Source organism: Telopea speciosissima, chromosome 6 (assembly GCF_018873765.1).
Source record: "Telopea speciosissima isolate NSW1024214 ecotype Mountain lineage chromosome 6, Tspe_v1, whole genome shotgun sequence".
Classification (NCBI taxonomy): domain Eukaryota; kingdom Viridiplantae; phylum Streptophyta; class Magnoliopsida; order Proteales; family Proteaceae; genus Telopea; species Telopea speciosissima.
In genome coordinates this window covers 52,771,918-52,793,988 of record NC_057921.1, presented here as the reverse complement: position 1 = coordinate 52,793,988, position 22,071 = coordinate 52,771,918, and the positions used below count along the sequence as shown (strand labels likewise).

Here is a 22,071-nt window from a genome sequence, read left to right as displayed (position 1 = left end):
TAGGGTAAATGTATAATCTTCTTGGGATGTCATACATCTATACATAATGTACTCCATATCTTATAAACATTACCATTTGTTTTAAAGTTAAGAAGAAAAAAAAAAGAAATTTCATTTTAAAGAAGGAATTTTCGGTTTTGGGTAAAAATGGTCAAAGAAACATGGATTTGAAACCAAATTTTTGTAAATGCATACAAAGAATGCAATTTCTATGTTTGTTTAACATATTCTCTTTGATTCATACCAAAAAACATACCAATAATCAAAGATTAAAGCAAAAGATTCAAGTTTTTTTCAAAAAACTTACCTAACCCTTCAAGAACAGCTTTTGAATTCGAATGTAGGCTGTTAGATCCACCAAATGATGTGATTTCAGCTCCTCTAAGTTCGTTTTTTTCAAAGAATTGAAAGCCCTCAAGAAATCTTACCCAAAAAGCAAGTTTAAATGTGTTTTTGAAAGGGTTTCTCAAAGCTGGGAAGACCTTTTTTCCGCCAGGACTGCTAGAAATCGAGTTTTAGGTGAAAACAATGAAATGGCCATGTGTTTTTTAAGTTAACGATACGTATCGAGACGTATCGAGTCGTCTCGATATGTATCGGTATGTATCGGTCGATACATATCGAGACGACTCGATACATATCGTTTTTTAAATATAATAAAATAATCTTTTTAAAAACTCTCGATCGTATCGATACGTATCGATCGTGATCGTGATCGTGATCGGCGTCTCGGTCGATACGCCTCGATACAGTCGAGACATTTACATTTAAAAAAAATACGCTCCGGCTTGTATCGTATCGACCACGACCAATACCGAGACGTATCGGCCGAGACGATACGATACGGACCGAGACTTAAATCCTTGGTTTCTAGTGGCTTCCTAAGTGGGATAGCAGCCTAAAATCATTTTCTTCTCTTAAGCATTATAGTTTGTAAGTTAAAATGGAGTCAAAATAAGAGCTACAGAGAGCTGAACATCCCCCTATATTGTCTGTAAGATTTCTGGTATGCCACTGATTTATTAGTGAATGAAATCTGTCTTCTAAGCTTTCTATTGAGAGGCTTCACTCTACCATGTGAGACTTAGCTTGTACTTTTCTAGGATACTGCAGTTTTATTTCTTTTCGAGAAGTTGATGGCTTTATTATTTGGGCTCAGGGTAAGGTTACTGATGCCCCCTGAGCTGCCTTTCCTTTGCATCTTTTATCTATGGATTTTTTGAAGTTAAGGTCGGGTCCCCTCCAGTATGTTGTACTTTCCTTTTATTTAGAATTAGAATATATCTTTTACAAGGACATCCCATGTGCTGTACGGCGTGTAGGCAATCCAAGGTGATCGCGGGGGGAGGGGGGTTAAAAAAAACGAAGAGACACCAACAAGGTGTCGCCCAGGCAACGAAGTTGCCCTTCAAAAAAAAAAAATAGCCGCCTGGATGCCTAGGCGAAGCCTTGATAACTATGGTTGTCATGGGCCTGACGGCATCTACACAACCCAAGGTGTTGGATGGGGCTTGGATGCAAGGGAACAACTGCCTAGGTGACCAAGGTGTCTGAATGCCTAGGCGACACCTTGACGACTATGGTATATTCTAGGTCTATAAAAAATGGAATCGGTCTGCAAAATTGTCATATATTTCCTGGGGCTGTTCATGGTTTCTTGGGGAAAAAATGCAACATGTCAACACTCATGCCAAAGCATCCAAGCAATTATACTTCACACAAAACAAGATTTAAGATCACTAACCATTAAGCATCACTTCCACAATTATACATCACACAAAACAAGATTTAAGATCACTAACCATTATTCACATATCCACAGATCACTCATGACCACAATTTCAAATCACCATATATTAACATATTTCAACAAGAAGCAGCACACCAACAAGAATTTAAGTAAACCATACCACACAATTGTGGTGTACGCCTACTATACTCCACTTACCTTGATTTGTGAACAAGTTAATACAACACTCCAAACTCCAAGTACTCGAATTAGTTACAACGCTCAATTTGGATATTGGGCACCACAATCTGCACAAATATGATTATTACTTTCATGCAATAGTTCTTTTAGCTTGGTGATATTACCAGTGGAAACCCTAATCTAGATGGGAGAACGACTCAGTTTTAGGGTTAAACCAGGAGAACAATGGCCAAAAAAATCATATGGGGAAACCAAGAGAACAGTGGGCAAAGAATCCAATATGGGGAAACCAAGAGAACAATGGGCAAGTAATCATATAGGAAAATCAATAGAACAATGGGCAAGAAATCTTATGGGAAAACCAAGAGAATAATGAGCAAGAAATCATATGGGAAAACCAAGAAAACAATGGGCAAGAAATCATATGGGGAAACTGGTTGGATGCTTGCATAAAACACTAGTGATTAATCAAATCAGGTTGAAGAAAAAATACTAGGATAAGCCCAGAATAGTTGGCTGGAACTGTAGCAAAGAAGAAAAAGTCCTTGGCAACATCTCGCAAAGTATTCCTCCTCTCTCTTCTCCTTCTTCTTCTTTTCGATTTGCTGCCCCCCCCCCCCCCTTTTTATTTGTTATTCTCCTCTCTTTCTTGTTATTTCTCTCGCCCTCTTGACCTCTTCCCCTTTTGTGTGTGTATATATATATATATATCCCTCTCTCTCTCTCCCTATCTCTCTGTCTCTTTTTTTCTCTCCTCTCTCTCTCTCTCACTATCTCGATTTCTGTCTCTCTCGCATGATTCTATTCTGCCCCTTTTTCGCTTTTTTTTGTTAATCTCCTATTCAATCTCTAATTGTTGACTAAAAATCCCAACATCATTCTCGATTCAGAATTCTCCCCCCTTTCCACGATTTATTTGATAGGGTTAGGCCCATCATCGACTTAGACCCAATAATAGAAGAATATAAATAAAATACTTCCCCTTTTTAATGCTTATAAGACTGGAACCTGGGACTTCTTAATAAATTAGTGTCTCAACTGCTAGGTTAGATACTCATTTATTTACTAAATCCACAAATTAATTTTAAATACAAGAACTAAAGTACTCTTTAATATCTAAGTACCTTATTTATCTCTAAGTCATCCAAAACTAGGTTACCTCTAGAATTAAGTTCTACACATAATGGTAATAAGAAAAAATAATTATGAATTCACGGATTTGCCCTTGATGTGTATAATTACAAAAATGCCCCTGAGGTGTAGAATTACGAAAATACCCCTATGTATAGGTAGTTAATTATTATCAATACTTTCAGGCTTCCAAAATTTTGAGGTATTATAGTACCTTTGTAGGAGGTAATCTTGTGACTTGGCATAGCAAAAAACAAGCTGTGGTTGCTCGGTCTAGTATAGGGGCAGAGTTCCGTGCTATGGGGCATGACATATGTGAGTTTTGTGGCTTAAGGGTCTCCTTAAGGATCTTGGTGTTAGCACTCACTCTCCAATGTTGCTGTACTGTGATAGCAAATCTACTATTAGTATTGCCCATAATCCAGTTCAGCATGACAGGGCAAAGCATGTGGAGATAAACCATCATTTTATTGAGGAGAAGCTGGATCAAGGAGTTATATGTATCCCCTTTGTTCAATCTGGTGATCAGTTGGCTGATGTCTTCACCAAAGGGCTTAACAGCAAAATGTTTCATTCTATTTTGTGCATGTTGGGCATGTGTGATGTATATGCACCGACTTGAGGGGGAGTATTGTAATTCGGGTATTAGTATATGTATATTCTGTCTTGAGGGTATATTTGTACTTTGCACTCATTCTCCTTTATTTTAAATAAAGCTTGGCTGTGATCCCTAGGGACACAAGTCATCATTCTCCCAATCAATTCTATCAGAAAGCTCTAAAACTGACCTAAAGTCTTAACAAGGACTGCAGAATGTGAACATCTCCAGCCGCAATAGGACAGCAGAATTCTGGAAACCTCCTTGTGTCTGGATTAGTATCCTTCTTTTTACCCTTTTTTTTTTGAATTGTGCAACTCTAGATGTATATTCTTTGTTTCTGTAATCCAAAGTCCAGTTTCTTGTTCATCTACCTTCTACCTCTAGTTCTTGAATCTTGGAACCATTTAGCTTAACTATTGTTCTTAAATGCTTATTTGTCTTCAGTTTGGAACCATTTACCTTTAGAAGTAGGAAATTTGTTTGGCATGTTATATGCACATGTGCTCCATGTCTGGTTGATGTGTGTCAAAGATGGGATCTCCAGCCTAGACATCTTCCTATTGGGTACTTTAAAAACAAGAATGTGGCTCTTGACCCAAGCTTTTGGAACCCGTAATAGTCTTCAGTTGCTTCAGTTATTCTGTGTGGTTGTCTTTTTTGCCTTAATTGAGGTTCCTAATTTTGGTTTTCGAAGTACAAGGGAATCACTATGGGGAATATGTAAATATTTGTTTATGTGAGTACATCCTTCTGAATTTCAACTGCCGTAATGAACGCCCTTGCAATGGATGCTAAATTGAAATGTGTGAACTATTTTCTTATTCTTTCAATTGTTTTATATATGTTTCTGCATTCAAAAGTATATTCAATGCAGGTACACACGGATGTTCATTCATTGGGTGGAAATGATACAGGATCTGATCATGTTCTACCGGTATTCTCTGTCTCAGTAACGGTTTTATTCGTTAACATTTATTTAGAGGATATGCTGTTGGACGTTTTTTTTGTTTCTTTCTAAACATAGAGACCTTATTGCACATTTAATATTTACTGGTGATAATCTGTAATGAGAGTCATGGTTTTTATGGATGGTTTTGATATTTCTTTTTCTTGCAGGAAGAGGCTCCATCTTCTCATCAGTTCTATTTTAGGCTTTCATTGACCATGGCGTTTACTTGTAACTTGGTACTATATCTACCACCATAGTAGTTTGCAGAGCATAAATCAAAATTTTTTTTTGGATGAATAAAAATTTAATTACGAAGAAAAGGGGGAGAGGGAAATACAAGCCCGAAGGCCAACTAGCCCGAAACTAGAAAGGACTAGGTAGGGCGCAAAATAGTAGAAGAGAGACCCCAGGAGACAACAAAATACCTGTTCCTTGGGGAATCTATGACACTAGTAGGGGGGAGGGAGTTAGCTTTAGATGAGACATCAAAGAAGATGGCCTTCCAAATCATGTCTAAAGAGCGGGAGTTGGATGTCCATCTTCTAAGGTTACGCTCCATCCAGATGTGGGAAATAGTAGCACAAAAAGCAAGCTTTCCAACCGTGTCACAGATCGACTTTCCACCAAAAGTCATATGAATCCAAATCCATTCCCGAGACAGGAGAAGAGGCCTTCTACGAGCAGGCCAGCAATGACGAAGAACCCGGTTCTAGATGGAGGCAGCAAAGGGGCAGGTGAAGAAGAGATGGTCGATGTCTTCGTGTCCATTCCAACAGAGGCAGCAAGTAGGGGAGACTTGCATATGCCTGTGGATGAGGAAGGCCTGAGTTGGGAGGCTATTTGCAAGGGCGCGCCAAGCTGTGAAGCTCTGCCTAGGGATGTGGCCTTTGTACCAAACCACTTTGTGCCAAGGACAAGGGGTCCCTCTATGTCTGACCGTGTCCCAAGCAGAGTGGGAGCTGAAAGTGCCAGTGGGGGAGGGAAGCTGTAAGATGGTGTCCCCTCGGCCTCTGTGACCTGGGGGAATAAGGGGGAGGGAACTCCAGAGATCAGCCAAGGGGGGAGGGAAGAGGGGGGGTCCAAGAGCCATCAGTGGTGATGGATGCTACAGGGGACAGCCTGTCCAAGCCGGACTCATAGATGGTGCGGGGGCTGACTAAGGAGGCCAAGACACCCGAGGGGTGCCAATTGTCTAGCCAAAGATAGGTCTGCTGCCCGTCATCAATCCTGCAAGAGATAAACCCTTTGGCAATGTGTCTCACTTGAAGAATTCTGCGCTAAATCCAGGAAGAGTTTGTTCTAGGACTGACAGTCCAAATTGAGTCTCTACGGAGAGGCCCCGCATACACCCAGGAGGTCCAAATGCTAGATTTATTGGAGAGGAGTTTCCAAAGCAGCTTGATGGAACCTGCAAGATTAACATCTTTGATCCTTCTGAGCCCCAGACCTCCTTCAAAATTGGGGAGGCAAATGGCAGACCAGCTCTTGGGGTGAAGGAACCTGGCGGAGTCCAAACCTTTCCAAAGAAAAGCACACATGATGGATTCGGTAGCCTTGATAGTAGCCTTGGGAAGGCCAAAAACACCGCTCCAATAAATGTAGCAAGACTGGAGAACCGATCTGATGAGCTCGAGGCGGCCTGCATAGGAAAGAAGTTTGGCTTTCCAGAGCCGTAGTCTCTTGTGGAGGAGGTCTAGGATGGGGTTGCAGTGATGGGCTGAAAATCTGGCTGATATTAGGGGGAAGCCAAGGTAGCGAACAAGAAGGGTGGCGATGGGGAAGCCTGTGATGTTGGATAGGGTAGTTTTGGTCGAGTCAGGAACCCCAACAAAGAAGATTTGGGATTTTAGGAGGTTGATGCGAAGTCCAGAGAGGCCCTGAAAAAGGTGTAGGGAGGACATAATATGCTCAATGGAGGAGGGAATGGCCTTGGAGAAGATCATAAGATTGTCCGCAAAAGCTAGGTGGGTCAGGTTGGTGGCTTACACTTGGGGATGGGGGAGATGAGGTGAAGGTCAGTTTTGGACTGAAGGTTGCGGGAGAGAACCTCAAGGGAAAGACAGAAGAGGAAGGGGGAGAGGGGACATCCCTGGAGGATGCCAGCAGAGGAGGGGAAGAAACCCGCAGGGCTGCCATTGAGGAGGACGGAGAAACGAGGGGTAGAGATACAGAAGTGGATCCAACTGACAAAGGAGGGGGGGAAAGACATCTTAAGAAGGACTTGGGTGATGAAGTCCCAACGAAGAGAGTCGAAAGCCTTGTGAATGTCGATCTTCAGAAGGGCTGAAGGGGAAGTGGTGTTCCGGTGGAAGCCTCGGACAATTTCATGACAGAGGATGATATTGTTCGAGATACTTCGCCCAGAGATGAAGGCGGACTGGTTGGGGCTAACAAGGGAGTCAATGACAAGTTGAAGGCGATTTGCAAGGATTTTGGCAATGAACTTATAGAGGAGGTTGCAGAGGGAGATGGGTCTGAAATCAGCCATAGAGGAGGCGCCGGAGGATTTAGGAATGAGGCAGAGAAAGTGTTAGATATAGCCAGAATACGGTGGGGGTATTCTGGACCTTTTTCCCTTTATTTAATTGATTGTTTTGTATATGGGTTTAGTCCCACATTGCTCATGTACAACCTTTTATGTTTTATTTACTCTTATAAATAAAGTGGAGCTTGGGGTGAATTAAGCATCCAAGCATTCAGCCTAATTTTGGTCTGCTAACATGGTATCAGAACAGAACTCGAATTAGGGACCTTTCCCCATCCCTCCTTCTCTTCCATTCTCGATCTCAGCCCTCTTCCTCTCTCTCTCTCGGTTGCTGCCTTCTCCTCTCTTGCTCTTCATTTTCCCATTAGGGCAGCACAAATGAGGTGATCTGCAAAGATCTAGTTGCTGCCCTCCATTACCTCTGTTTTTATGAGTTGATTTTCTGCTCGATAGGTACCCTTACCTGTCTGCGATATTTGGTTTCTTCAGTTTTTGGGGATTGATTCCATCTCAGCTATAAGGGATCATTCCTCCTCTTTGAAGATCAAGAACTGCAGCAAGTCGACATCTGTTCCTATCATCAGATCTGTTCAAGACCCCCTAAGATCGATTTTTCCTCAAAAACAGGTTTTTTTTTCTAAAACCTTGACAACCATCGATCTAGGGGCTGGTGACTTCGATTGCTTCTGAATTTTTGAAGACTTGTTCTCCACTATTAAAGACTCACTCGACCTTGGTTGGGACTACATCAGATCAGTTTTTTGGCATATCACACCCTTTATCGATTTCAGCATTCCAGGGTTTTTTCAAAACCCTGACCAATATCGATCTAGGGTTTGCAGGTTTCAGGTGCTGCTGATTTTTGCAGGGTGCTTCAGCATTATTAGAAGATTATTATCTCCTATTTTCAGACCCATCTGCAGTGTTTTTGTTCCCTTTTTTCCTTACATCGATTTTAGCTCTTTCAGGGTTTTTTAAACTTTGTAAGAATCGATCCAAGGGTTCACTTTGCTGCTGTTGCTGCTCCAATTATAGCCCTTCAACTGCAGGTTTTTGTGGGGTTCTCTTCATAACAGCTTCTCTCTATATTTTTGGGCTTTTATACTGCTCTCATGGGTGACTCTATGGATTCGACTACTACTACTGTTGATGATGGACACAGTAAATCAGATTATCATAATTTTACTCCTAATCCAATCAAGTTGGATGGCACTAACTACTTGCTTTGGTCTCGGTCAGCCTCTTTCGCTATTGCTGGCCATGGCCTTACTCGGGCATATTCGGTGCCAGCCATGTTATGCCAACCGAGATTGAGCCGCTCGAGACAGTGGCTGGCCAACAATGGAGTCTCATGTCCTACCTCGTTGGCTCTATGACTACAGAACTACAGAATAATTTTCTTCTTCTTGATACAGCTGTAGAGATTTGGGCTGCTTGCAAGGAACCTACGGGCAACTTGGCAACGATGCCCAGGTCTATGCACTCAGGAAGAAGGTCCTGCACACTACTCAGGGGGAATTGACAGTCTCTAAATATTATGCTACTTTACGTAGCCTTTGGCAGCAGCTGGACCACTTTTCTGACTTCCACCCGAGTACCGCTGTAGATATTACCTCCTATAAGAAGCATGTGGACAAGATTAGAGTCTATGATTTTTTGGCTGGCTTGAATGTGGAGTATGATCAGATCCGTGTTCAAGTGTTGGGCCATAAGCCCTTTCCCACACTTGAACAGTCTTATGCATTGGTGTCCTCTGAGGAGAACCGTCGGGCTGCCATGTTGCATCCCCCTTCGATGCATCAACACTTAAGGCGCCGCCACGCTTACTCCCCGCACCTAGTAGGACCGCTTCTCTTGGTGATTCTTCCACAGGGACTGTTGTTTGTGAGCACTGTCCACAAACCCTACCACACCAAGGAGAAGTGCTAGAAACTTTATGGGAAACCAGCTGATTTTGAAGCTAAACGGGCTGCCAAGACAAAGACAACGCAGAAGACCAAGGCCCATCAGTTTGAAGCTATTACTGCAGCCTCTGCTAGTGACACTGGTCTATCCCAGGATGATCTACAGGCACTCCTACGTATGCTCAGGACTTCCGCTGCTGCTGCTGCCTCTACTACATCAGCTCCTGCCCATTCTTCTGCTCCTTCAGGTTCACACTTTGCCCGGTCAGGTATTGCATTTGGGGGTCATTGTGCTTCTGTAGCTTCCCATCCTTGGATCATTGATTCTGGAGCTACAGATCACATGACCGGTACTTCTAGCTTGTTTCACAGATATTCTCCCACTTCTGGGAAGGACAAGGTTAAAGTGGTTGATGGTTCCCTTTCTGCCATTTCTGGAAAAGGAATCATCAACTGCACTTCTTCTCTTCCCTTGTCCTCTGTTTTACGCATTCCTAACTTTACTACTAACCTTCTTTTTATTACTAGTATTACTCGTGATCTTAACTGCAAAGTCACCTTCTTTCCTTCTCATTGTGTGTTTCAGGATCTGGAGTCTGGGAAGACGACTGGATTGGGTAAAGTGCATGGTTGGCTGTACCTGCTTGATGACGGTCGCTTCTCTCCACCACCATTGCCTTCTCCGCTACACCAGAACTCCGTGGTCTCTTCTGAACTCTACCAGTGGCACTCTAGGTTAGGTCACCCCCCCTTTAGGAATTTTAGCTCATTTATTTCCTAGTTTGGTCACCCTTCGTACTAAGGATGACTTTTTTTGTGAGGCTTGTGTTCTGGCCAAACAGACACGTTCAAATTATCCACTTTCAAATAAAAGGAGTTCTTTTTGTTTTAATTTGGTGCATTTTGATGTTTGGGGCCCTAGTCGTAAACCGTCTATTTCTCGGCCATCGTTGGTTTGTCTCTTTCACAGATTGTCATTCTAGGCATACATGGGTGTATCTTTTGCACACAAAAAATCAGGTTTTTTCATGTTTTCAGCATTTTCATAAGTTGATTCAAACTCAGTTCCAGGCTACTCTCAAAGTATTGAGAAGTGACAATGGAATAGAGTATACAGAATCCCAATTTCAAAAGTATCTTGCTGACCATGGAATCCTTCATCAAACTAGCTGTGTCGATACCCCTGCCCAAAATGGTGTGGCGGAACGTAAGAATCGCCACTTGTTAGAGATGGCCAGGGTTTTGATGTTTGTGAGGAATGTCCCATCTCAATATTGGGGGGATGCAGTACTCACCGCGGCCTATCTCATCAATAGACTGCCTTCTCAGGTTCTCGACTGTCGTACCCCCTCTAATGTTTTAATGGGAAATTCCTCCTTCATTGTGCCCCCCAAGGTGTTTGGTTGTGTGTGTTATGCTAGGAATACTAGATCTCCTAGCAAACTTGAACCTCGGGGCCTTCGTTGTATTTTCTTAGGTTATTCTCCGACCCAGAAAGGTTACAAGTGTTGCCATCCCCCTTCCCGGCGTACCATGGTTGGTATGGATGTTGTTTTCCATGAGTCCCTTTCTTACTATTCTTCGCCACCTCTTCAGGGGGAGAGTTCTAGTGAAGTTATACCTTTCGAGATTCCTCTACTAGAGGTTCCTCAGGCTGTTGTCCAGCCTACTTTACCACCACCCACGGCTGCTGCCCAGCCTACTTTGGATGTCCAACTTCCTTTGGCTGTTCCTCCCTCGTCTGATGGGGATCCTTTACAGGGGGAGACCATAGAAAATAGTGTTGTTAATGTCCCTATCCAGGGGGAGCTGACTCCAGTCCAGAGGACTATTAGTGAATTTCAGAAGAGAATCGACGACAACTTCAACATCATCACCTATACAAGGGGCAGATCCAACAGAGGGCAGTTGCAAATCACTGTAGCACCAGTACCCATCCAATTGCCGGCTTCAAACCCGGATCCTTCATCTCCTGGTAATCCCTCTCCTTCCGAACAACCTATTGCTCATCGCAAAGGTACTAGGACTTGCACTTTACATCCCATATCTCGCTTTGTTTCGTATAGTTCTCTTTCTCCTTCTTTCCGTGCTTTTGTATCCTCTCTTTCTTCTGTCTCTATTCAGAAAAATTGGCAGGAAGCATATACAGATGGAAAGTGGAAGGCTGCAATGTTGGAAGAAATGAGAGCACTACACAAAAATAACACGTGGGATCTTGTGGCTCTTCCTCCAGGGAAAAAACCAGTGGGATGTAAATGGGTCTTCGTAGTCAAATAGAAGGCTGATGGTTCAGTGGATCGGTATAAGGCACGTCTAGTTGCAAAGGGGTTTACTCAGACTTATGGAGTTGACTACCAGGAGACCTTTGCACCAGTGGCAAAGCTCAACACTGTCAGGGTGTTATTATCTTGTGCCGCAAATCTTAGGTGGGATCTTCAGTAGTTAGATGTAAAGAATGCCTTCCTCCATGGGGAGCTTGAGGAGGAGGTATATATGGACATTCCACCAGGCTTCTCTGACGACAAGACTAGGGGCAAAGTCTGTAAGTTGAAACGTGCTCTCTATGGGTTGAAGCAGTCACCTAGGGCCTGGTTCGGCAGATTTCGTAAGGCTATGATCTCAGCAGGTTACAAGCAGAGCAATGCTGATCACACCTTGTTCATCAGACAAGTTGGTGACAAGGTTACTCTACTCATAGTCTATGTGGATGCTATAGTGGTGACTGGTAATGATGATGCTGCTATCAGGGATTTGAAGCTTCTCCTTGGTCGTGAGTTTGAGGTCAAAGATCTAGGCTCTTTAAAATATTTTCTAGGGATAGAAGTTGCTCGCTCTTCAAAGGGCATCTTTCTTTCTCAAAGAAAATATGTCCTTGATCTATTGACTGAGACAGGGCTGCTAGGTTGTCATCCTTCAGATACTCTTATGGATGCTTCTACAAAACTTAGGGAGAAAGAAGGTGAACCTGTCGACAAAGGTGGTTATCAGCGTTAGTGGGCAAACTAATCTATCTTTCTCACACCGACTGACATAGCGATTCTTGTAAATATGGTGAGCCAATTCATGCATGATCCCTATTCCTCTCATATGGATGCAATCCGTCGTATTTTAAGGTATTTGAAGTCCGCTCCAGGGAAGGGAATTCTCTTATCTCCCAATGGTCATCTCAAGGTTGAAGCTTATACTGATGCCGATTGGGCTGGTTCTTCTGACAGAAAGTCTATCTCTGGCTATTGTTCCTTTGTGGGTGGGAACCTTGTCACATGGCGTAGCAAAAAGCAGAATGTTGTGGCAAGGTCCAATGCTGAAGCCGAGTTTCGTGCGATGGCCCAAGGCATTTGTGAACTTCTATGGCTGAGAGGGTTATTATAGGATATTGGTGTGGCTGTCCATCTTCCAATGATGCTCTATTGTGACAATAAAGCTGCCATTAGCATTGCTCATAACCCTGTCCAGCATGATCGCACTAAACACGTGGAGGTTGACAGACATTTCACCAAGGAAAAGCTTGAAGTTGGCCTCATTTGTGTTCCCTTTGTGAAGTCTACTGATCAACTGGCGGATGTGTTCACTAAGGGGCTGAATAGCAAGCTGTTTCATCCTATCTTAGTCAAGTTGGGCATGCATGATATATATGCTCCAACTTGAGGGGGAGTGTTAGATATAGCCAGAATACCGTGGGGGTATTCTGAACCTTTTTCCCTTTATTTAATTGATTGTTTTGTATATGGGTTTAGTCCCACATTGCTCATGTACAACCTTTTATGTTTTATTTACTCTTATAAATAAAGTGGAGCTTGGGGTGAATTAATCATCCAAACATTCAGCCTAATTCTGGTCTGCTAACAGAAAGGTATGGTTGATGTTCAGAATCTGATGGGGGGTTGAAGAAGAAGCTCTTAATGGCGCCCATAAGCCGGTTCGATGATGTCGCACACCAGGAGAAGAATGCCCTTGAAACCATCGGGTCGGGAGCTTATTGGCCTATGGGAATGGACCAAAAAGATTTCGGAGGAGGATGGAGTGGAGGTTGTCCAAGAGCTGAGAGGACGATTTGTTGAGAGGCCCCTAGGGATGATAGAAGGGAGGGGGATAAAAGATAGTGAAGAAGAGAAGACTGATTTGATGCTCGGCGAATGGAGAGATACCATGAGGGGAGGATGGAGATAGAGTTGGTCAAGGGAGGCGAGGGAAGAAGCCGATTCAAGTGGAGCCATTTGTTGAGGGGTCTCCCGAGAGAACCCGATCCAGCCATTTGGAGAGTGGGAATAGTTGGAGAGGAAGCACCAGGAGGGAGCTATGGAGATTTAATAATGCGAGAGGAGTTGGTTTCAAGAACCTTAGTTTCCAGGAGGCAAAGAAAGGGAGGATTTAGAGGATTTGATGCGGCACGAATTTCAGCCTATTTAGCCGAGGCGTTGAGGCCATGGACATTCCAAATGGTCCAAGGAATCATGAGCAAGGGGAGGAGGGGGCAACCAACCAGTCAGGGGACTAACCCGGAGCCCGGGGACATCAAGGGGCCTCGGAACGGTACTCACGCAAGGGAGGATAGTGGACCAAGGTTGGGGAGGAGGCAAATTGGGGGGGCGAACCAAAGGGGGGTGTCCACCACAAGAACTAGACCGGGTGTGGAAAGGTTCGGTTCTGTGTTCAGTGAGAATAACGTGGGCTAGGTATATGGTGGGTATGGGTAGAGATAGGTGGTTATCGAGGCTGGGTTGGTGGGTCGGGTTAGGAGGGGTATTCTTGTTAGTGGGGGCGAAAGGGGGAATATGGAGAATAAGAGGGGTTAAAGGGAAGTGGTCACGTGGGGGGGGCTTGGTGAAAAGTTGATTCTGGTTGGGGTCAGAGGGTTTGGTGAAAAGTTGAGTCTGGGTGGGGTCAGGTGGTTTGGTGAAGTTTTATGAAAGGCGAAGTGTGACAGGGGATAAAGGCGTATATAAGTTGCCAAAAGAAGGGGGATCAGGGAAAGTCTGCACATCGGACTCGCAGAGCTCAAGAGGAGCAACGAGGGCTGCAACGTTACCATCAACATCGGTTCCCAGGGACAGGAGGGCTGCGAACCTATTGTGGTCAGGCTGGTGAGCATCAGGAACCTCTCCGTTGTTGGGATTCTCGCCAAGGTTCACTGCTGGTTCAGGGCTTCTTCTCCAGCGACGATTCCTGGTCTTCTTCCGGCCTCGAGAAGGTTGCAGAGGTCGCACCGTCACCTGATCTGTCTTCGCCAGAGATTGAAGTGTGGCCAGGGACAAGGCGACAACCTCTTCTTCAGATATGGCAGCATTTGGGTCTTCATTGACTTCATCCGAACAGACTTTCGGCGCCTCTACTGCAAGTGGAGAACCATAAGAAGGATGACTCTTAAGTTCAGGCCTGGGAGAGCTGCACCTGTGATCATCTTGTTCGTTGGGGGGGGCCTGCAGTCGAAGGCGAAGAAGATGGAGCAGGGGTGCATTGCTTCGATGGATGACCAAAGGATTTGCACACAGAGCAGTAGTGGGGGAGCCATTCGTAAGCAACTCTCTGAGTGAAAACATGACCGTCTTCTTCTTGGATGGTGACAAATTCCGGCAGAGTGACATCAGCAGAGACTTCAACACAAATGCATGCGAAGGAGAGGCGGTCCATTTTTTTTGTTTGTTCATCAGAGAAGAGGGGGTTGCCGATAATCGAACCCACACTGCTGAGGCCTGAGGCGCACCAGTAATGTAGTGGGAGTCCAGGCAGGTTTACCCAAACAGGGATGGATTTGAGGTCGATCTTGCAGAGAGAGGAGCGGTGATCCCATTGCCGGAGAAAGATCGGTTTCTTGCCAATTAACCAGGGACCACCCTCCAGGGCTCGAGATCTGTCGACATCATCAGAGAATCTGAAAATGAAGATGCCACTGGAGAGGAGATAGGTGAAGACTGCTCCGGCTGAGCGCCATTGCTTAAGCAGAGACGCTTTCACGACATGGAAAGGAGGTTGTGCGCCGAGGAAGTACCCTACAAGACAATTTTGCCATTTGCTGATTTAGTCGTCAAGCAGGCCCTTCGGACAGAAGCCTACCTTAGAATCATCAACGATGGAGGGGGGGACATAGTGTAGGGAGTGCCTGTCGATGGGGGTGTTGGGATAAAAGAGAACTCCAGGAAGGGGGGTTTGAAGCAGTGTTTGTGGTTGTTACAGTAGGTGAAGCAGAGGTGGGAGCGACAGGGATGGGTGAACTTCGGTGAGTAGGGGAAGGTTCAGAGTGCTCAGGGAAGGTAGGAGTAACAGGGCAAGCAGTGTGAGGGGAGGCGGCAGACAGGGCTGCCGGAGGGGGGGCCGACATGTTCACCTCATCGACCAACCATTGCATAAATCAATTATATAGTATCATTTTGGTATTGTTTTAGAAACTGTTCTGCATTCTAAATATCATTTTGGTATCGTTTTGACATGTGATTTATATGTCATAACAATGTGTATTTTGTACAGTATTGTAATCTATAGTGTTACATTGTATAAGAGAGGCAGAAGCTTTTAAAATGAAATTTATGCTTCATATTTTCTGTTTCTTTTTTTTTTGGGATGAACAAAATCCATTAACCAAAGAGAGAAAATCCCCCGAAGGGGATACAAAGAAAGTCTCCAAACAAAGAGGAGTGAAAAACAGCAAAATCACAACCCTTGAAGGGCAAAATTCCAAGAAGATACTATATGTCTGTTTCTGGGCAATGTATCGCACAGGGACTGCCGATAGTTTGGTTTTGTTATCAAAGGAGATGGAATCCCAAATCTGATTGAAAGATCTAGATTTGGTAGTCCATCTTCTAAGATATATCGCGAACCAAATTTGGTGTATGGCAGCACAAAAAGCGATAATACCCACTCGATCACAAAAGGAGGAGCCTCTAAAAGTCATATCCACCCAAATCCATTCTCTATCGGAAGGAAGGATCTGCCGATGAACCGGCCAGCAACTAGCAAGGAGCCATGACCAGATCTTCATGGAGAAAGGATATTGGAAGAACAAATGATCAATATCCTCAAGGCCAGACCAACACAGAATGCATCAAGGAGATACCGGAATGTGCCTACTGATGAGGAAATCCTGCGTAGGAAGACAGTTACGAAGTGCACGCCAATGTGTGAGGCTAAAACGTGGGATGGAGCTTGAGAACCAAACAACTTCGTGCCAGATGATGGTATCAACACGAGCTCTAATGAGGTTCCATGCAGACTTCAAGCTGAACATCCCCGATTGGGAGGCTTTCCAAATGATTTTGTCACCTCTTCCAAGAGCTGATCTACGAATATTTGGGAAAGCAGCCCAGATAAGGTCCAGAGGAGGGGGGGGGGGGGAGAGGGGAAGGGAGGGTCCCAACATGGACCCCTTACAATGTGAGAGACCATGGCTGATCTGTCAGAACCCAAACTATAAATAGTTCTGTCACTCACCTCAAGGAGAAGGACACCCGCAGGATGCCAGTTATCTAGCTAGAGCCTAGTGGAGGCACCATCATCAATCAATGAAGTGATAGAACTGAGAGCAAGGGGCCTAAGATTCAAGATCTTGATTCAAGATCTTTCTCCAGACCCAGGAAGGATCTGAGGGGATAGGGACAGTCCAAATAGAGTCTTGCGAAGATATCTTTCTCCAGACCAAGGATTCACAATCTTTCCATTTCTTTATTTTCTTATGAGCAGTGAACTCAGTGTTTTCCCACAAAATGACCAATTAAAGGCTGCGTAATGCATTAAATATGACTGGCACAAAGAATTGATCAATAGCAGTGTTGTTTTCATGTCAATACATACACTAACTCATTTTTTTTAAAGTAATATCTTTTATTTCCTGTTCCTAATCTCTATTTGCAACATTTGTCTATCCATGAATTTGTAGATATTATAAAAAATAAAGGGCATACCCAGTGCAAGAGGCTCCCGCCATTGTGGGGTCTAGGGAGGGTCATAATGTACGCAGCCTTACCCTTGTTTTTGCAAAGAGGCTGTTTCCAGACTTGAACCCTTGACCACTTGGTCACAATGGGGTAACCTTTTACTGCTGCACCAAGGCCCGCCCCCAAATTTGTAGATATTATCACAATTAAAATTTGATCGACCAGCAATGTGTAGCCTAAGGGTTCTGTTGTTGTTCAAAAAAGAAAGTGATTTTGGAGCTTCTTCCATATTGTGTATATGTGAGGGAACTAACAATTTTTAGATTTCTGTGGCTTTCTGGTGAAGGTTTACTACACAATATGGAGGTTTCTAAGTTCGTTCGTTCTTGTTTTAGTTGGTTACATAGGCTTGAAGATTTTGGATTTTGAAAGTAACAGAGGCAGCATTAAATTTTGTGTTATTTAAGATTGCTAAAATCTAGGTTGAGAATGTATTGGATTATTACAGACTGAGATTTGTCGATCTTTCCTTTGCAGCCTGATAGTTTGAGTAAATCACATTGCTCAGTGCAAGATTGTGCTAATATTAATGCTGTTTGGTCGTCACTTATAATTGAAGAATGCACTCGACTTGGTTTAACAGTGAGTTTTAATTTTCTTATGACTGTATTTTTTTGGTCTTGGTCGTCAAGGTTTGTTTCATCATATGTGTCACATTTCTTTGCCTTTTTCTTAAACTTTCTGTTTCAGTACTTCTGTATAGCACCTGGATCAAGATCGTCTCCACTTGCAGTTGCCGCTTCCAGCCATCCCCTTACAACTTGTATTTCATGTTTTGATGAGCGTGCCCTTGCATTTCATGCTGTTGGCTACGCAAGAGGATCTTACAGGCCTGCAGTGGTCATAACATCATCAGGCACTGCTGTCTCAAATCTTCTTCCAGCAGTGAGATATCTTACTGTACTGACTTCATGTAGATTTGCTGGAATTTATAATATATTGCAGGCTGTGATGTCCTGTGCATGGTGCTAATCATCTCTGTAGCTCAACATGTCATTGGGCAAATGGGTAGTTTTCAAATTTCTTCCATTGATATGAATTTTTTTGAAATGTTAATTTCTTCACTCAGTGAATTATATAGAATCATGATAGCTTTCCCTTGGCAGTACACTACATTTCTGTCATGGTTTGAATCCATAATCTGCATAACATAATAGGCTGTCATCTGCAGGTTGTTGAAGCTAGTCAAGATTTCTTACCACTCTTGTTGCTCACAGCTGATCGCCCCCCAGAGCTTCAAGATGCTGGAGCAAACCAAGCTATCAACCAGGTTTAGACTCAATGACTTATTGACTTATCTGTTGCTATCTCCCAGCTTTTAATTTTCAATTTGTCTCAATTTGTAACCTCTTCCTTGGTGTCATAGCTTATTTTATATATTTGTTCTACTATTGTAACTTGTAAGAGGGTTCTCTTTCTTTTTTTTTTCCCCTTTCCTGGTAGAAGCCTGAGAAGGTTCTTTTTCTTTCCAATCAACAGGAAATGGATGAGTACCCAGGAAATTTCCTGGCCACTTTTTTTTTTGGGATGAATAAAGAATTCATTATCAAGAAGCCTCAAAGGGGGAAAGAAGAATACAAGAGAAACAAAATTAAAATAAAGCAGCACACAACTATCAAGAGGAAGGGACAGAGGGCTGCAGCAAGGACAAATGTAAACCCCAGGAGACAATAATAAGCCTGTTCCTTGGGGAATCAGAAACACTTAGGTGGGGTAATAGGGGGAGCTTGGAGCTAACTTCAAAGTAGATGGAATTCCAAATCTTATGAAAAGAACGGGACTTGGAGGTCCATTTGCGAAGATTGCGCTTCATCCAAATATGGTTTATAGCAGCACCAAAGGCAAACTTGCCGACATTGTCACAGATTGATTTCCATCAAATGTCAAGTCCACCCAAATCCATTCCCTCTCAAAAGGGAGAATTCTTCGATTATATGGCCTGCATTTGCCCAAGACCTGCTTCCAAACCGTGGTGGGGAAGGGGACCGGGAAAGTGAAGAAGAGATGGTCAACATCTTCCACACCATTCCAACATATGCAATAGGAGGGGAAACATGAATTTGGTGATGGAGAAGAAAAGATTGTGTTGGAAGACAGTTAGACAAAGCTCTCCAAATAGTGAACCTGTGATGAGGATGTAACCTTTAAACCACACAATCTTATGCCAAGGAGACAAAGGCCTGTTAGCCCAACGAAGTCTCAAGCTGAGATGGAACTGAAGAGGCCATTTGAGGAATGGAGCCAAATAACCACATCATCACTATCTCGTGGTCCAGAAGGAAGGGGAGGCAACTCATTCCAAATAGTGGATAGTGTAGGGGAGGAGAGAGAAGGGGGGGGTCTATTCTCGTTGGAAAATGATGGATGCAACTGAGGACTGCTTGCAAATACCTAAAGAGTAGATAACTTTAGTACTCACAACTGATAGAAGAACACCCTTAGGATGCTAGTTATCAAGCCAAAGGGAGCTAGACTCACCATCATCAATCTTAGAGGAGATAACCCTGAGAGCTATAGGCCTGAGGCTTAGTATCTTTTTCCAAACCCAAGAAGCATCAAAGGAAGGGGAAACCGTCCAAAACGAATCCTTTCGAAGGAGATCTGAGTAGACCCCAATCCACCCAAATGCTGTCTTTCTTACCCACAATTTTCCAGATCAGTTTTAGAATGCTAGCAGAATTAGCCTTCTTTGATCCTTCTTATGCCAAGACCTCCTTCTTCCTTAGTGAGACAAATACGGGCCCAACTAATTGGGTGGAGAAAGCTGGAGATTTCAGTTCCTTTCCAAAGAAACGTGCACATTAGGGATTCCATTGCCTTGATAGTAGACTGAGGCAGCCCAAAAGCACCAGACCGATATATATAGGAGGATTGAAGGACTGATCTGATCAGTTCCAGCCTCACTAGATATGAGAAGTTTGCCCTTCCATAGTTGAAGCCTCTTATGGATCAGATCTAACATTGGAGTGCAATGATGGGAAGTCAACCTGGCTAGAATCAAAGGCAGCCCAAGTACTTGACTGGAAGCCGGCCGAGAGAGAGAGTTGAAATCTAAAGGTTGCAAGAGAACAAGGGATCAAGAGAGAAGATGTGGTTAGAAGGTTGAAGAAGAGGAAGAAGAAGGGAAGTTGTGGTAGAATGTTGTGTATGAGATAATGGACTCTCCCACACCTATATTACTTTACTAACATGATATAAGGAGTTACATACACTTCCCTAGGGAGGTAAAAAGAAAAATACAGTATAAGGCAACAAGATAATAAACTAGTTACCAAAGTACCCCTATTACATTAACTCTAACACTCCCCTTTCAAGTTGGAGAATAAATGTCATACATTCCCAACTTGCACAAAAGGGTACTGAACTGGTGAGACATGAGCCCTTTGGTGAAGATGTCTGCCTATTGATCACCTGTCTTCCCGAAAGGGGTGCAAATGTAACTAGAGTCTATCTCCTCGATGAAATGTCGGTCTACTTCAATGTGCTTTGTTTTGTCATGTTGCATAGGATTGTGAGCAATACTTATTGCAGCCTTGTTATCATAATAGAGGCTCATAGATGCCTCAGTATCAAATCCCAGCTCTGGGACTAGCCTTCTCAACCGTAGAAGCTCACATACTTCGTGAGCCATAGCTCTAAATTTTGCCTCTACACTTGACTGAGCCACAACTGGTTGCTTTTTACTCCTCCATGTGACCATGTTACCATCCACAAATGTACAATGGCTAGATGTAGATTGCCTATCAGAAACTAAATCAGCCCAATTAGTATCAATGTAGCCTTCAATCCTCAAATGGTTGTGCTTGGCATATAAAAAACCTTTTCTAGGGGAGGACTTCAAGTACCTGAAGATCCGATATATAGCATCCAAGTGCCCACTCTTGGGAGCATGCATAAATTGACTCACTACCCCAACTGCATAAGTGATATCTGGATGAGTCAAGGGGAGATAAATCAGCTTCCCCATTAGCCTCTGGTATTTCCCTGCATCATCAAGGGGAGGACCACAATCCTCTCCTAGCTTGTGATTCTATTTGATAGGAGAGTTTGCTGGTTTGCAGCCCAACATCCTTGTTTCTTTCAACAAGTCTAGCACAAACTTCCTTTGGCATATATTTATTCCCTTCTTAGACCTTGACACTTCTATTCTCAAGAAATACTTCAAGGGTTCCAGATCTTTAATCTCAAACTGTTGGGCCAAGTAGGTCCTAAGCCCTGTGATCTCCAATCACCATAATGTCATCAACATAAACAATAAGGGCTGTGATGGTATCATTACCTCGTCGAGTAAATAAAGTGTCGTTAGCTTAACTATGGGCATACCCATTCTTCAGAATAGCTTGTCTAAACCTCTCAAAGCAAGCCTTCGGGGATTGTTTGAGACCATATAATGCCTTTTTTAGGAGACAGTTACCCTTTAGGCTGAAGGGAACTTGAAGCCAGGTGGAGTTGCATGTACACTTCCTCTTTTAAATCACCATGGATAAAGAAATTATTTACATCCAACTGATACAATGACCAATCTCTATTAGCCATCAATGATAAGGGAATCCTTATCGAATTGTGAGCCACAGGAGCAAATGTCTCTTGATAGTCAATCCCATACACCTGACTGTACCCTTTGGCTACCAATGTGGCCTTCTATCTCTCAACAACACTATATGCTCGGTACTTGATTATGTAGACCCATCTGCATCCAATTGGAACTTTCTCCCTGGAAGGACCAGTTTCCAAGTAAACTTCTTGTCGAGTGCTATCATTTCCTCATACATGGCTTGTTTCCACTTTGGGTCATACATGGCCTCAATGACGTTCTTGGGAATGGAAATAGAGGAAAAGACAATAGTAAAAGCAACACCTGTAGGAGAGAGAGCATCATAGGAAACAAAGTAGGCTATAGGATTAGTGCAAACTTTATTGCCCTTTTGAATAGCAATAGGAATGTCTAACTCAGAAGGAAGAGAAGGAATGTTACCTAACTGAGGAGGGTGGATCTCAGGATGTGGTTCTAAAGAGGACTCTTGGTAGGTCTTCTTTCCCTTTTTTTTTGTACACAAGTAACTCTTTCTCATTACTAGAACCAATACCTGAATGATCACAAATATCAAAAAAATCCACCTCTTTGTGTTTCCCAATATAA

General features: G+C 43.4%; 1 protein-coding gene across 2 annotated transcripts in view; it reads left to right on the top strand.

The window, feature by feature from the left end:
* LOC122664179 (protein PHYLLO, chloroplastic) overlaps window positions 1-22,071 on the top strand; it is a 125,413-nt gene that overhangs the window by 45,811 nt on the left and 57,531 nt on the right. For both annotated transcript variants that reach the window (XM_043859894.1, XM_043859895.1), the window contains exons 7-11: window positions 4,537-4,596; window positions 4,779-4,847; window positions 17,409-17,513; window positions 17,622-17,816; window positions 18,103-18,201. In XM_043859894.1, coding sequence (XP_043715829.1) covers window positions 4,537-4,596; window positions 4,779-4,847; window positions 17,409-17,513; window positions 17,622-17,816; window positions 18,103-18,201 — 528 coding nt within the window. The remainder of the gene's footprint in view (window positions 1-4,536; window positions 4,597-4,778; window positions 4,848-17,408; window positions 17,514-17,621; window positions 17,817-18,102; window positions 18,202-22,071) is intronic.